The sequence below is a fragment of the Zootoca vivipara genome, chromosome 1 (genome assembly GCF_963506605.1).
Source record: "Zootoca vivipara chromosome 1, rZooViv1.1, whole genome shotgun sequence".
In the NCBI taxonomy this organism is placed as follows: domain Eukaryota; kingdom Metazoa; phylum Chordata; class Lepidosauria; order Squamata; family Lacertidae; genus Zootoca; species Zootoca vivipara.
The window spans coordinates 66,786,857-66,801,872 of NC_083276.1; the positions used below are offsets into that span (position 1 = coordinate 66,786,857).

Below are 15,016 nucleotides of genomic sequence, written 5' to 3' on the forward strand. Positions count from 1 at the left end.
TTGTGAGTAAATAATGCCTTTCTTTAAAATGAGTAATGAAACAAACACATATTGAAAATAATTGCTCTACAATGAAATATAAAAAATTGTTGTTGTTGGGGGCCAATCCATTCATTATCAGTAAAATAAATCAATGACACCAACAAGGGCACATTAAAATATTAAGGCAAGCCATAAATAAAGTCAGCCCACAGGCCAAAAGCCTTAATAACAGAAAGTCAAAGAGAGACTAAGCAGACCTCTCCATCGAGGAAGCCCCACTGCTTGAGTTCAGATATTGAGAAGGCCCTTTCCTCATGCTGCTGCCAAATTTCCTATCCTATACAGATGCTTACATGCCACACAGGGCAACTGACAACAAAACCAACCGTAATACATAATATATATGTGCCTCGTATACTGGAAGGACTCCCATTTCAGTGGAACTCCCATTTCAGTGGAAAACAGACCTCTAGGGAAAGTTTCCTGTAATGTAGGAACAGCTAAGTATCATTAAGCATATGCCAGAATTTCCATCATATGATCCTTCAGTGTATTAGGTTTACACAGTGAGAACACTTTTCCTTTTTCCATAACACTGTAGCTTGGTTTTGGATATTTCAGCACACAAGAATGTAAGTGATAGTTGTAAATGGAAAGGAGAGTTGGTAAGGAATATAAACAATTTCCACCCAACTCTACAATTCTATGATTTATAACACATCACATGCTTTTCCTAAAGTTGAACATGTGACTTACATTGTTAAAATTGGTGCAACCCTGAACATAGTCTGTGTCCTTTGTGCTGAAGAACTGAACAGTGTACACATGGGAAGATGGGATTGTTTATTCATGAGTAGAGCTTGACTCTTCTTTGGATTATCTGGAGCCAACCCAGTTAGTCCATTCTAGCTGAAGTCAGAGCAAGGAATCCCACAAGCATAACAGGACTTCCCCCCTCCACCTGTGCACCTCCTGTGTCTCCCCAAAAACTGCTCTGGAGGGTATTAAAAATCTCCAGAACTGCACATAGTGGAAGGAGAAGGGATATCACTCCATTGGGCAAACAGAAACAGTTGCACTGACGGAATGGTCTCCTTAGTAGTATGTTGAATTCCATCCGTAATCTGTTCAGTAACATTCTGTGCTTGCTGCCAGTAAGCTATAATATAATAAATAATAATAATAATTAAATAATAATAATAATAATAATAATAATAATAATAATTACTATTATTATTATTATTATTATTATTATTCATATCTCGCCCTCCCCAGCCATAACCGTAAGGTTACCATATTTTTTTCAAAGAATCCAGGGACACTTTTTTTAAAAAAAAAGAGAGAGAAAAAAGTTATTTTTAAAAAAGTTATTACTATTACAAAGAAGTAATATCTTCTCTTCTGTGGTTTGCTCTGTCACACAGCCTTCCTCTGGGCCCCGGCCTGCTCTTGGAGCGCTAGCCGCTATGGAGCAGGCTCAGGTCGGGCCTGGGCTCGCCCACATGTCCTTGCCCTCCTGGTGCTCTCCTACCCTCCTAAATGGCGGCAGTGGTGTGGCAATGTTGGGGCTCCCCTCTTTTTTCTTTTTCCTCTTTCTCACTCTTCCTTCTCCTTCACCCTGCGCTGGCTCCAGGGTTTTCCTGGCCCCAGAGCGCCGCTGGGCAGTGGGCCAGGTGGCCAGGCGCTCTCGCTCCTGGATCGATTTAGGTCACAAGGGGGAGGGGTGAGCGGTTTCCTCAGTTGCCGCGCCGGGCATCCCCGATTCCCCCTCAGCAATGGCAGCAGCAGTCTCAGCAGCCCAGAGCCAGTCTGGTAGCGTAGTTGGCTCTGACTGGCTTCAGGAGCTGCCTGCTACCGTGGCGCCCGCCATTTTGCCTCTCCGGAAGTCCCCATATGATGTGTCTTGTGCTGTTGAACCAATCACACAACAGAAGGGGACGTCAGAGGACAAGATGGTTGGACAGTGTTCTCGAAGCTACGAACATGAGTTTGACCAAACTGCGGGAGGCGGTGCAGGACAGGAGTGCCTGGCGTGCTGTGGTCCATGGGGTCACAAAGAGTCGGACACGACTAAACGACTAAACAACAACAACAACAATAAATCTAAAACACTTAAAATATAAATCTGGGGGCATTAAATGAAATCCAGGGACATTTTGGGGATGGATTTTGTCCAGGGACAGATTTGTAAATCCGTGGACTGTCCCCGGGAAACGGGGACGTCTGGTAACCATACCTAACCGGGCTCAGGGCAGCTAACATAAAAAAATATAAATACATTAATACATAAAATTCAACAATCGACTCAAATACAGCTTAAAATTGGATTAAAATCAAATAGGATCAGAAGCAACCATCAAACTATGACTAGGGGTTGGGAATCACCAGGCTCAGCAATTTATATGAGCCGGTGAGAGGAGTTAGAGAACCTCTTATATACAGGGTCTTGTAGGAAGAGGGGGGTCAGACTGGGCCCTGACCAAAGGCCTGGTTGGCATGCCAATTGTTAAGACCTGATCCCTGGTTATGTAAACACCTCCTTGCCCTGAATTCTGGACCCTTGCAATAGGTTAAACTGGAGGACATGGCTAATCTGTTTATTCATGAACTGGGAATGAATATTTAATTTTTCTCACCTCTAATCTTACCTGTGGTTCCTACCCCAAATGATATAAAAAGCTTGTTCACAAGTCCCAACTCCTGTTTTTGAATAGCCCCAAGTGGAGCCTCCTGGGAGTGATCTGTGATTGCAACAGGGGTGGCGTGTCCTGTTTTGCCACTTGAGGCTGCCACCACCACACCTGCTTCTGCCACCACCTTGTGCCCCGTTGCATACACTGCTGGAGGAGAAATGCCACCACCATCAGCATCAATTTCAGGCAAGATTGCAGTGATCTGGGGTGATATCCTGCACAATTTTGGTCAATATTTTTGTAAAATATCTGCACCACTGGTGGAGGTGGCAGGTGCCACCTGGGGTACTTCTGCCACATGAGGCAACGCCTCACCCTGCCTTAATGACCGGGCTGGTTCTAGATTACAATATAGGTGGGTGGTGAATTTGACTTGAGAATGCATTTAGCCATCTGCTCTAGCCTGATTATAGGTTTGCCTTCTGTTTGCTCAAAGCAAACATAACACAGTTTCTTAGTTCCATAGTTCTAATGTGTTAGGACAGTTCAAACATCTATCTTGGGAAGTACAGGAATAGGCAAATAATTGAATAGGAGAGGTGGATTATTCTCATCCCTTAACAAGTGACAACAAAAGCACAGCAAACTGGCTTCTCTGTCAAATGAAATAGTAGCTAACAAATGAAAAGAGAACTTTCAGTGCAGTAGTCTTTACAATCTCTTATCAGTGAACTAATTCTGTTTGTCTCTCTTTCCTTTTCTTTCCCATGAATGGGTGTGTCTGTCTGTTTCCTTCTCTGTTTGCTTCTCTGGAAAAAAATTGTCACATGAACATTTTTATAAATTGCAGCATTTCTAGGTTTGGCTGGACAGAAGTATTACATTACATTTTATATCTGTTTACCACACTTTCTAGCACACATCAAATACCCAAATGGGACAAGATAACTTTGTGTTTACAGTAAGCCCTCAACTTGTGCAGGGGGTATGTTCCTAAAGCCAAAATCATGTAAAACTCGTGCTTAATTTTCTAATTCCAAAGGCTACACAGTAGGTTCTGTTTATACAGTGGTACCTCGGGTTACAGACACTTCAGGTTACAGACTCTGCTAACCCAGAAATAGTACCTCAGGTTAAGAACTTTGCTTCAGGATGAGAGCAGAAATCGTGCGGTAGCAGCGGGAGGCCCCATTAACTGAAGTGGTACCTCAGGTTAAGAACAGATTCAGGTTAAGTACGGACCTCCAGAACGAATTAAGCTCTTAACTTGAGGTACCACTGTATCTGTAATGGATTCCTATAGGTGGCACAATTCAGTTGCTTAACTGCCTGGAGGCGGTTGGATGATGGTTAACAGATTGAGGTTGAATCCTGACAAGACTGTTTTTGGAGGACAGAGGGCAGGCAGGTGTGGGGGACTCCCTGGTCATGAATGGGGTAACTGTGCCCCTGAAGGACCAGGTACACAGCCTGGGAGTCATTTTGGTCTCACAGCTGGATACAGGTCAATTCTGTATCCAGGGCAGCTGTCTACCAGCTCCACCTGGTATGCAGGCTGAGACCCTACCTGCCTGCAGATTGTCTCACCGGAGTGGTGCATGCTCCCACCTGGACTACTGCAATGTGCTCTATGTAGGGATAACTTTAGAGGTGACCCGGAAACTAAAACTAATCCAGAATATGGCAGATAGACTGGTGACTAGGAGTGGCTGCCGGGACCATATAACACTGGTCCTAAAGGATCTTCACTGGCTCCCAGTAAGTTTCCAAGCACAATTCAAGTGTTGGTGCTGAACTTTAAAGCCCTAAATGTCCTCGGCCCAGTATACCTGAAGGAGCATCTCCTCCTCCATCATTCAGCCCAGACACTGAGGTCCTCCTCCTAGGGTCTTCTGCTGGTTCCCTCACTGCAAGAAGCGATGTTACAGGGAACTCGGTAGTGGCACCTTCCCTGTGGAACGCCCTCCCTTCAGATGTCAAAGAAATAACTATCTGACTTTTAGAAGACATCTGAAGGCATCCCTGTACAGTGGTACCTCGACTTCCGAATGCCACGACTTCCGAAGGTTTCGACTTACGAAGTTAGCAAACCCGGAAGTATTTTCGCTGCGTGCTCATTCTGCGCAGAAGCGCAAAATCGCGCTTTGTGCATGCGCAAAATGGACGCTTCAACATCCGAAGGTTTCGACTTACGAAGAGTGCCATGGAACGGAACGGAACATTTTTAACGTTTGATGTTTTAGTATGTTCTGATATATGCTGTAAGCTGTCCAGAGTGGCTGGGGAAATCCAGCTAGATGGGCAGGGTATAAATAATTTAAAAAATTGTTATGATTAACCCCACCTGTAGTATTAGCCAGTGGTGGCTGGTGGTGTGGAGGAAAAGGCAGCCAACCATATGCAGAGTCAGAGTCAGGGATAAGAAGCAGAGCTGTTGGTAGCGCTGCAAGGCTGCAGTCCTGTGCATGCTGACATGAAAATAAGCCCCACAGGACTTACCTCCGAGTAGAATGCATAGGGTTTTGTTAATCATCACAATATAATTAGATATTACACGCTGGAATAATACATCATTCCTATGAAAAAGGCAGCAAACATGTTGTCACAGTGGCCGGAGTGGACTACTTCAGAGTAACGACGCTACGCAGCTCTGCATTTTATTCTTTTATTGGTGCTGCGTATTTACAGTGCTTAAGTCATTGCTATTTACACGGAGTGATGTGGTCAGTCGGTTTCAGAACCTCCTAATGGCTTTTGGCGCGTCTTTCTCCAACACAAAAGCTTTGGCAGACCCATCCTCTTTCCCCTCCTCTTTCTGCGTAATTCCGGAGTTGGGGGGATGGGTCTCCCGCCCTTATTCGCCCCTTCCTGTCCCACCTGGGACCCTGGCTCCTCTACCTTGCCTGAGCCTCGGACACGACTTCCTGCTTCCCCACTGGAATCGGAACTCTCTCTGCTTCCCCCTGTGCTCGGGGATTGGCTTGAACTCAGGAGGGGAGGGACTTCGCGATATCCCCTGTCCCTCACATCCACCCCCCTCCCAAGCTCTCCTTCACCCCTCCCCAGGTCCCCCCCAGGTGTCGGTGACGACTGGAAGCCTAAGAACTCAGTGCTTTCCGAGCCCGTTGGTGTGAACACCTCCCCCCAGTCCTGCAAGCCCCCCCCTTCCGCCTGGGAGGACGGGAATCCCAAAAAGTCTGTGGCGTCAGAGCTGGTGGGGGTAAAAATGTTCTGCCAATCTGCTCCTTCCTCTGACTGGGTGGATCTCGGTGACACCCATACCTCATCCTCTGGTTCCTCAAACTCCGCTTCCCAGCGCCATGGTGAACTGCTCTCCCGTGCTTCCTCCCCCTCCCCCTCCCTTTCCATGTGCCAGGGCTTGGGTCTATGGGGAAAGAGGGCGTGAAATTCTTCTACCAGGAATTCCTCCTGTATCTGAGTGGCTGGGACCCATTCATTCTGGGACGGTGGAGCATCCTCCCATGCCATGAGGTACTCCAGTCCCCCCACCCCCCACCTTGAATCCAGGATGGCTGTGGCCTCATTGAGTTGCTCCCTGCCTTCCCTCTCCCCCCCTCCCTCAAGGGTTTGTTCGCTGTCTCGGAGCCTGCTGCTTTCCCTGTACGGCGACAGCAGCGATCTATGAAACACTGGGTGCACCCTCATGTCCTCTGGCAGTGCCAGCCTGTATGCCACCGGGTTGACCTGTTGCGTGACCGTGAAGGGGCCCAACCTTCTGGGCGCCAGCTTTTTGCATCGCCCTCTGATGGGAAGGCCCTCCGAGGACAACCAAACTTTGTCCCCCACCCTAATGACCTCCCCCGGTCGCCTGTGGCGATCTGCCCCCCTCTTGTACGCTTCCTTGGCTCTCTCCAAGTGTTCTCTGAGCTGCTGGTGCACCGTCTCCAGTTCCTCTGCCCAATCCTCAGCCTGTGGGCCCTCCTCCTCCTCCTCCCCCTCCCTCTCTGGGAAAGATCTGAGGTCACGCCCGTAATTGGCCTTAAAGGGCGACACCCCTGTGGAGACGTGCACCGCATTGTTGTAGGCAAATTCTGCCAGTGGCAGGCGATCCACCCAGTCCGTTTGCCTCTGGCTGACGTAACATCTCAGGTACTGCTGCAGAATGGCGTTGACCCTCTCCGCCTGTCCATTGGTCTGCGGGTGTCTAGCCGTCGACAAGCTGACCTCCACCTGCAGGAGGTTCATGAGCCGCCGCCAGAACCTGGAAACAAATTGGCGGCCACGATCCGAAATAACCCTTAAGGGTAATCCATGCAGTCTGAATACGTGATCCACAAACAGTTTGGCTGTCTCTTCTGCAGAGACCGCCCTGGCACACGGTATAAAATGGCACATTTTGGACATGAGGTCCACCACCACCAACACTGTGGTCTTGCCCCTGGAAGAAGGCAGATCTGTGATGAAGTCCATGGACACCACTTCCCACGGCCTGTGTGGCGTGACTAAGGGCTCCAGCAATCCCGGTGGCGCTGCTCTGACCACCTTTGCCCGCTGGCAGGTGTCACAGCCCCTTACATAGTCTCGAACATCTTCCCTCACCCCTGGCCACCAGAAGTGTCTCATGACTAGGTGAGTGGTTTTGTCCCTCCCAAAATGACCCGCCGTTGGGTTGTCGTGCATCTGCTTGAGGACCGTACGTCTAAGCTGGGTGGTGGGCAGGTACAGTGCACCCTTGTAGAAAAGCAGCCCCCTGCGTTCTGCAAAGTCTTTTGCCTGCTCCCCCCCCTCTCAGTTCTCTGAAGATGCGGTTGGCAAATTCATCCGCTGCCGTCAGTGCTGTGAGTTCTGCCTCGCTCACCACTGCTGCTCCGCAGGACCATGCTGATGGGGGGAAAATGTGCCTGGGTGCCGGTGGCGCCTCCTCCTCCATGTACTCTGGCTTGCGGGATAGGGCATCCGCCCTGACATTCTGCTCTCCCGGGATGTAGTGTATGGAGAAGTTGAAGTTCGAGAAGAACTCTGCCCACCGTATCTGCCGCTGGTTGAGCACCCTGGCAGTTCTCCAGAACTCCAGGTTCTTGTGGTCTGTGCACACCTGGATGGGGTGCTTGGCGCCCACCAGGAAGTGTCTCCAGTGCTGGAACGCAGCGTGGATCGCAAGAAGTTCCCGATCAAACACCGTGTAGTTTCGCTCTGGCTGGGTCAACTTCCTGGAGAAGAAGGCACAGGGTCTCCACTCTCTGTTGGCGTCCAGTTGCAACAAAATGGCGCCCACAGCTTTATCAGAAGCATCTGTCTCCACGCGTAGGGGCGCGTCCTGAACCACGTGGAACAGGTTCTGGTCTGAGGCGAACACCCTCTTGAGGCTTTCGAACGCTGCTTGCGCCTCTGGTGTCCACCTGAACTTCTGCTTGCCTCTCAGGCAGTCAGTGATGGGAGCCGTAACGCGAGAGAAGTTCTTGATGAACTTCCTGTAGAAGTTGGCGAAGCCTAGTAGGCGTTGGGCATCTTTGCGCGTCCTGGGGCTGTGCCAGTCCAGGATGGCCTGCACCTTGTCCTTGTCCATCGCCAGCCCCTTGTCTGACAGCTTGTAGCCCAGGAAGTCCACCTCCTTGGTGTGAAACTTGCACTTCTCCAGCTTCACATACAGGTGGTTCTCCTTCAGGCGCTGCAACACCTCCCTGACATCTTTCACATGCTGCACTGGGTCATTGGAGTAAATAAGGATGTCATCCAGGAAGACCAAGCATTTCCTGAAGAGGAGGGACCCCAGGACGTGGTGCATGAAGGCCTGGAAGCATGCTGAGCCCCCTTGCAACCCGAAGGGCATCACCAGATATTCAAAAGAGCCCAGAGGCGTGAACATCGTGGTTTTCCATTCATCGCCTTCCCGGATCCTGATCAAGTTGTACGCCCCCCTCAGGTCTAGCTTGGTGAAAATCTTGCCCCTGCGTGCCGCTGTCAGGAGATCATCCACTCTGGGCATGGGGAAAGCCACTGGCTCTGTCACTGAATTCAGTCGTCTAAAATCCACCACCAGACGGCGCTGTTGCGTGTCTTTCTTGTCCACCCAGAAGACCGGGCTGCCCCCTGCTGCCTTGCTTTCTCTGATGAACCCCCGCTTGAGGTTCTTGTCGATGAAAGCGCGCAGATCCTCCAGTTCCTGGTCTGACATGGCGTACAGCTTGGCTGGGGGTATAGTTGCCCCTGGCACCAGGTTGATCTGGCAGTCAAAAGGCCTGTGTGGGGGTAGGTGGTCGGACTCCGCTTCGCTGAAGACCTCCTGCAGGTCCCAGTACGGCTTGGGTATCGCCTCACCCCCTTTGACGTGCATGGTGGCCACCGTGGCTATCGGAGGCCCCTCCCCTGGTTGGTGCTGCATGCAATGTTCCAGGCAAAAGTCCGATCCAAAAGTGATGCATCTCTGGTGCCAACTGATGGAGGGGTCGTGGCGCGCCAGCCAGCTCATGCCCAAGACGATGGGGGGGTCTGAGATGGTGGTGACGTTGAATGCCAGTGTCTCTGAGTGCCTTCCCACCGTCATTTTCATGGGGGGGGTTTGATGAGTGATGGCCCCTCCCAGCAGCTCTCTGCCGTCAATGGTCGCCACGTGCAGAGGAAAATCCAGCTGCAGAAGCTGGATCTGGTGCTCTTCTGCAAAGTTCCTCGAGAAGAAGTTCGCTGACGCCCCACTGTCAATTAAGGCGAGGACTGTCAGGGGATAGCCATTTGGGAGCGTGAGCGTCACTTCTAGAACCACTCCTGCTCTGGGAGGGGTGGGCTGGCTCTGCTCCTCTCTGTGCGGGTGGGTGGGCTGGGGCTGTTGTCTGCTGACTGTGCCTGGCTGCTGCCCCTTGTCTCCTGCAGCCAGGCTTTCCCGTTTCCCTGCTGTGGTGCTGCGTCAGTGGGGGAGGGCACAACCGTTCCCGCCTTTCCTCGCCACTCCCTGCGATGTGGGCAGTCTCTGACGAGATGCTGGGGGGAGTTGCAGAGAAAGCAATTCCCACCCCTTCCCTCCTTGCGTCTTGGCGCCGCTGGGGTTTGAAAAGCCCGCGCGCGCGCGTTATCAATCTGCATGGGTTCCTGGTCCTGACTGGCCCCAGGCGTGGCTTGAAAGGGTTGTTGGGGGAGTGGCTTCTCCTGCGACCGTGGGAACCAAGCCCGCTTTGCGCGCGTTGCTTGCTTGTCGCTCCACCGGGATTCCTGTCTCACCCCCACCGCCAGAGCCGCTTTGCTCAGCTGATCCATATTACTGGGCTTTGGACCTCTCGAGAGCTCATCCTTCACCTCCTCATGCAACCCCAAGTAGAACGCCGCTTGCATTGGGGGTGACTCTAGTTCCCACCCCAATCTGTGCACCAGCATGGTGAATTTCGCCCAATACGCGCGAACTGTCATATTTCCTTGGCGTAAATTGTGAAGTTCCTCCTTAGTCTGGTCCATATGACTATCGGACGAATACATCGTTTTCAAACCTTCTAGAAATAGTTTGACATTCTTCATGCAAGGATTCTTTGTTGCAATTAACGGTCTTAGCCACTCCCTGGCTGCCCCGGTAAGGTGCTCCACAATAAACGCTACCCTGTGCTCATCATCAGGGAACTCATTGTGGTGCAGCTCAAGAGCATACACAATCTCAGTCTCAAAGCCCTGATATTCCTTCGGGTCTCCATTAAACTTGCTTACTAGCGTCCCGGCTCTCCTTCCTGGCAGCACTTGGACTTGGGGTGCCCCTCCCGCCTTGTTTTTCTCTGCATCCAGCTTGTTTTGGAGGTCTACCGCCACCGCCCTTAATTCCTGCTCTCTTTCCTGTAGCGCTCTCACCTGTTCCGCAAGTTGTAGCCGGTCGTCCTGGACCTTCTTAGTCTCTTCTTTAGCTGCCTTCAATTCCCCCTGCGCCTGCAGCGACAGCTGCTGCAGTTCTTGCTGGGCTTGCTCCGCGATCTGCCGCCATCTCTCCGCCTCTGACACGCTCATCCCGGCAACTCCAAAGTAGCCCAAAAAGGATTAGGAGGTTGCTGTCACAGTGGCCGGAGTGGACTACTTCAGAGTAACGACGCTACGCAGCTCTGCATTTTATTCTTTTATTGGTGCTGCGTATTTACAGTGCTTAAGTCATTGCTATTTACACGGAGTGATGTGGTCAGTCGGTTTCAGAACCTCCTAATGGCTTTTGGCGCGTCTTTCTCCAACACAAAAGCTTTGGCAGACCCATCCTCTTTCCCCTCCTCTTTCTGCGTAATTCCGGAGTTGGGGGGATGGGTCTCCCGCCCTTATTCGCCCCTTCCTGTCCCACCTGGGACCCTGGCTCCTCTACCTTGCCTGAGCCTCGGACACGACTTCCTGCTTCCCCACTGGAATCGGAACTCTCTCTGCTTCCCCCTGTGCTCGGGGATTGGCTTGAACTCAGGAGGGGAGGGACTTCGCGATATCCCCTGTCCCTCACACATGTCTTTATGAAGGAAGTTATTTTGGAATACAGTGGTACCTCACGTTACAAACGCCTTGGGTTACTCAGTCCGGTCCGGTGCATGTTTACTTAGAAGTTAGCCATGCTGAATGCAGTCGGACTTGCTCCCAGTGTTTATATTGTGATTAGCACATTTTCTCCACACAGGGTTCTTGTGCTTTTAAAGCTGCAGGGGAGGCAGATATACAGGTGTAGCTTTTCCTAGAATGAATGTTCAGCAAACTTGACAGCCTGCTCCAGCCATCAAAATGAACCCCCATGTTTAAACAGTCACAGATTACTTGCAAAACTCCTTCAGGGCATGCAAACCTGTCAGACCCAGAGACTAGCTTGCTTAAGACCCACAGTGTGTGCCTGCCAACCAGATAAGTAAACAAGAAATCCCTCACCCCCAACCCTGCAGAAGTCCATTTCAGGGCATGCAAAGACCAGAAGACTACTTTGTTTACTCTGAAGGCAAGTAAAATTACAGCAGTGTGGGGAGCATTGATGCTGCTGGGCTGGTTTGGGCAAGGCTGCTGCTGTCAATGGCCAGCATTTTGAGAGTAACTCTTGGAAGTCAGCTGTCAGTGCTTGAAGCTAATTGATCAAGTTAGCACTCACAGTCCTTGGAGTTGATTGCCTGTGACTGTCTGTCGTGGATATTATTTTTGCAAATAACTGTGTCCTTGCCCTCTTTGAAGGCTATTTTTTTTTAGTGGGAGTTACTTTGTTTTCTGGAGAGTTATGGGATCGGGGCCAGGTCACATTGATATAGGCAGAATGTAGAGTCTCCAATAATATGCATAATTTGTTGAGTGGTGCTTATAATTAATAATTGCTTTAGATGCTGCCTAGTATTTATTACTTGTTTTGATCATGGTTTTGCTAGATGGAGGCAGAGGAAGAAGGTTCTAAAAGGATAGAAGTTGACTTTGAGAAGCTACCTGCCAACTACCACAATGAGTCGGACACAGATACAAAAATTGGAAATAAAACCATACATAGTCACCAAGAAATTAATAAGGTAAAGAGCTGCATTTTGTCTGTAATTTATATTGTCTGTGCCGTGGTAACAATTGGATTTCTATAATATCTTTTACCCTATACTGCCCCTGGGAGGCTGGTTGAAAGTTTACAACCGCTGGCAGAATCATGCTGCCCATGTGCTAACAATATAGTAAAGTACCTTTTTTTTCCATTTCCAATGCCTGGGCCCAGGCCAAGGTATTGGCTTATTGCCTATAAAAGCTTCAGTGGTCTGAGCCCAACATATATGGAAGGGAAATTGCCAAGGCATTGAAAAAGGCATATTTAGCTGGGTGTTGACAAGCTGAGCAGAAATGTATTATTACAGTATAATCCTATGCAAGTCTACTCGGAATAAGTGTGATTGTGTTCAGCGGGGCTTACTCCCAAGTAAGTATGCATAGTTACATTGGTAGCCTCCTTTTGACTCGCATTGAGGTCTGTGGAAAGTAGTCTAGAGATGCTCCTACAATGGTTACAGCCTTGGACTGCAACACTGCCCTACATTTCTGTTGCATGCTTGGTGAACAAAGCATCCCAAATATTCTTTACATAGTAAGGAGTAAATTTCATACTTTCTTTTTTGAAAAATGTGCGCCTCTCATATCTTTCATATGTATCATGTCCTTGGTGGTAGTTCAAAATAATGGGTATAAAAATAATGGATATAAAAAAAAACAACCATAGGGATTAATACATGGGGATTAGAAACGCCCTATATCTCTGTTTGACTGAAATGAATTTAAAATATTGATTTTATGTACTGTGTTTATTTGCAATATTAGGCCACAGATAACAGGACTAGATCGACTAGCTATTCTGAAACTATTATTACATCAATACGGGAAGGAGAGAGCAAAAGGAATCATGTAAGTGACTTCTGCTTTTGAAAAGTGAAGACAAACTCCGAACTTTCCAGAGTAAAAGATGTCCAGCACTGTATATCATGGGCAGTATCCATTCCTCTTGTCTCCCTGCCCCCCCCCCAAAAAAAATCTGGTGGTTCTCTCACTCCTCCAGAGCAGGCATGGAACGAGGGAGAAGAGTGGGAGAGGATGTTCTAGTGCAGAGCCCAAAGTAGTGGAATTGTTTAGTTGGATAGCGCCCAATGGTTAAACTCCTTCCAGTAGCACCTTAGAGACCAACTAAGTTTGTTATTGGTATGAGCTTTCATGTGCATGCACACTTCTTCAGATACACTGAAACAGAAGTCACCAGACTCTTATATATAGTGAGAGGGTGGTGACTTCTGTTTCAGAGTATCTGAAGAAGTGTGCATGCATACCAATGACAAACGTAGTTGGTCTCTAAGGTGCTACTGGAAGGAATTTTTTTATTTTGTTTCGACTACAGCAGACCAACACGGCTACCTACCTGTAACTAGAACAATGGCTAAACTGTTAGGGTTGATTGACGGTCCATTTGTTTCAGTGATTTATATTTATAGACTGCTGTGTGCCTCATGCAGAGAACTTAAGTGTAAATAATGGGCCTAATGCTAGACACAAGGTTCAGTTGCTTGTTTCTACCCTGTCTCTCCAGGTGGTGTAGGGACAATGTTGTGCCTCGGGAACATGTGTGAATGGCATGCAAACTTTCGGCAAATCCTGCATGCATTGTAGTCTGACTTGCCCAGTTTGCACAATGCTGTGTTGTACCGGTTAAGGTATTTGTCACTGTGCATCCCATTAGCTATGCCAGAGTTTAAACCATCAGATCACTCGATACCTGAGCCATGGCATAATGCAGGGGAGGACAAATCTTCTCTTGTGATAAAATAAAAAAATTCCTTCAGTAGCACCTTAAAGACCAACTAAGTTTTTATTTTGGTATGAGCTTTCGTGTGCATGCACACTTCATCAGATACCTTGTGATGTTTGGCTTATTCCCTCCTCTGAATTGCTTTGCTATTAGTAGGTAAAATTCTAGCTGACATTAAATATAGCAGTTGAAAAAATTGCCTAAGTCTCGTGCTTTTAGAAGAAAAGCTTCTTGAAGTCAATATAGCTTTTAAAACATTACTTTAAATAACATGGACACAAAGATAAAAGAAGCAAAGCCTTATTTTAGCACTCCCCTCACAAAGGAGCATATTTCACACTGCCATTTCGGTGACAGCTCAGCTGATGTCCTTTCTGGCCCCCAAGTGAAAATATCTATTCCTAGTCCCTAGAACAGGAACTGGGCTTTTTGCCAGTACTGGCACCAGAGTCCAGTTCTTGGAAGGTGCTGTGTTGTTGAAGAGGCGCCATTTACATACTCAGACCAACTCTTCCTTACTCAGATTTCAGCTGCGATTGATGGCACTGACATAGATATTAGGCTTTCATCCAAGAGTTTTGTGAACTTGAGCTGTGAGCTGACGCAGCTGAATAAATTGTGGCTGTCCATTGTGGTGCGACTTGGATATTTTCTTAAACCTGCATTTAATATTGACAAAGTTTAAAATAATTTCTCAGATTTTTAGTCTGGAACAATGTATACTTTTATTTTTTTAGAGCTTTTATTGCTTTGAAATTGTGGATCATAATCCATGTTTGTTTTGTTTTTGATCAGAGGGATTCTGAAACAAATATTGGAAAGCCTCAAAAGATAATTGATAGCAATAAGTGATGATGTAGCCTTGAAGACTGTGCAGGAATAAACACTGGTGTTACTAGTAAATATACTTTATTTAAAATACTTAAATTACATATTACCCTACATAAGTGCAAGGCAGCTAATAAAAGAATATTAAAATGTGATAATTCTAAAAAGCAACAAGAATAAAGAACCAGCAAGTAAAACAATTAAATCTGTGCTTTAAATGTGTGGTGCATGTCGTTCCTTAGTCAATTTGTATGGGTTGAAGAAACTTACCAGAAGTCTGAGGAAAAATCCTCTTGTTTTTGGTTTGCTAAGCACCTGAATGTATAAAGCTAGGCTGCTGGGCATCTGCTCCTTGCTTCAAGTCCTAACATAT

General features: G+C 48.1%; 1 protein-coding gene across 2 annotated transcripts in view; it reads left to right on the forward strand.

Moving 5' to 3' along the window:
* Positions 1-15,016, forward strand: part of DKK3 (dickkopf WNT signaling pathway inhibitor 3) — a 35,701-nt gene that overhangs the window by 6,431 nt on the left and 14,254 nt on the right. For both annotated transcript variants that reach the window (XM_035119042.2, XM_035119050.2), the window contains exons 3-4: positions 11,918-12,052; positions 12,840-12,923. In XM_035119042.2, the coding sequence (XP_034974933.1) occupies positions 11,918-12,052; positions 12,840-12,923 (219 nt within the window). The remainder of the gene's footprint in view (positions 1-11,917; positions 12,053-12,839; positions 12,924-15,016) is intronic.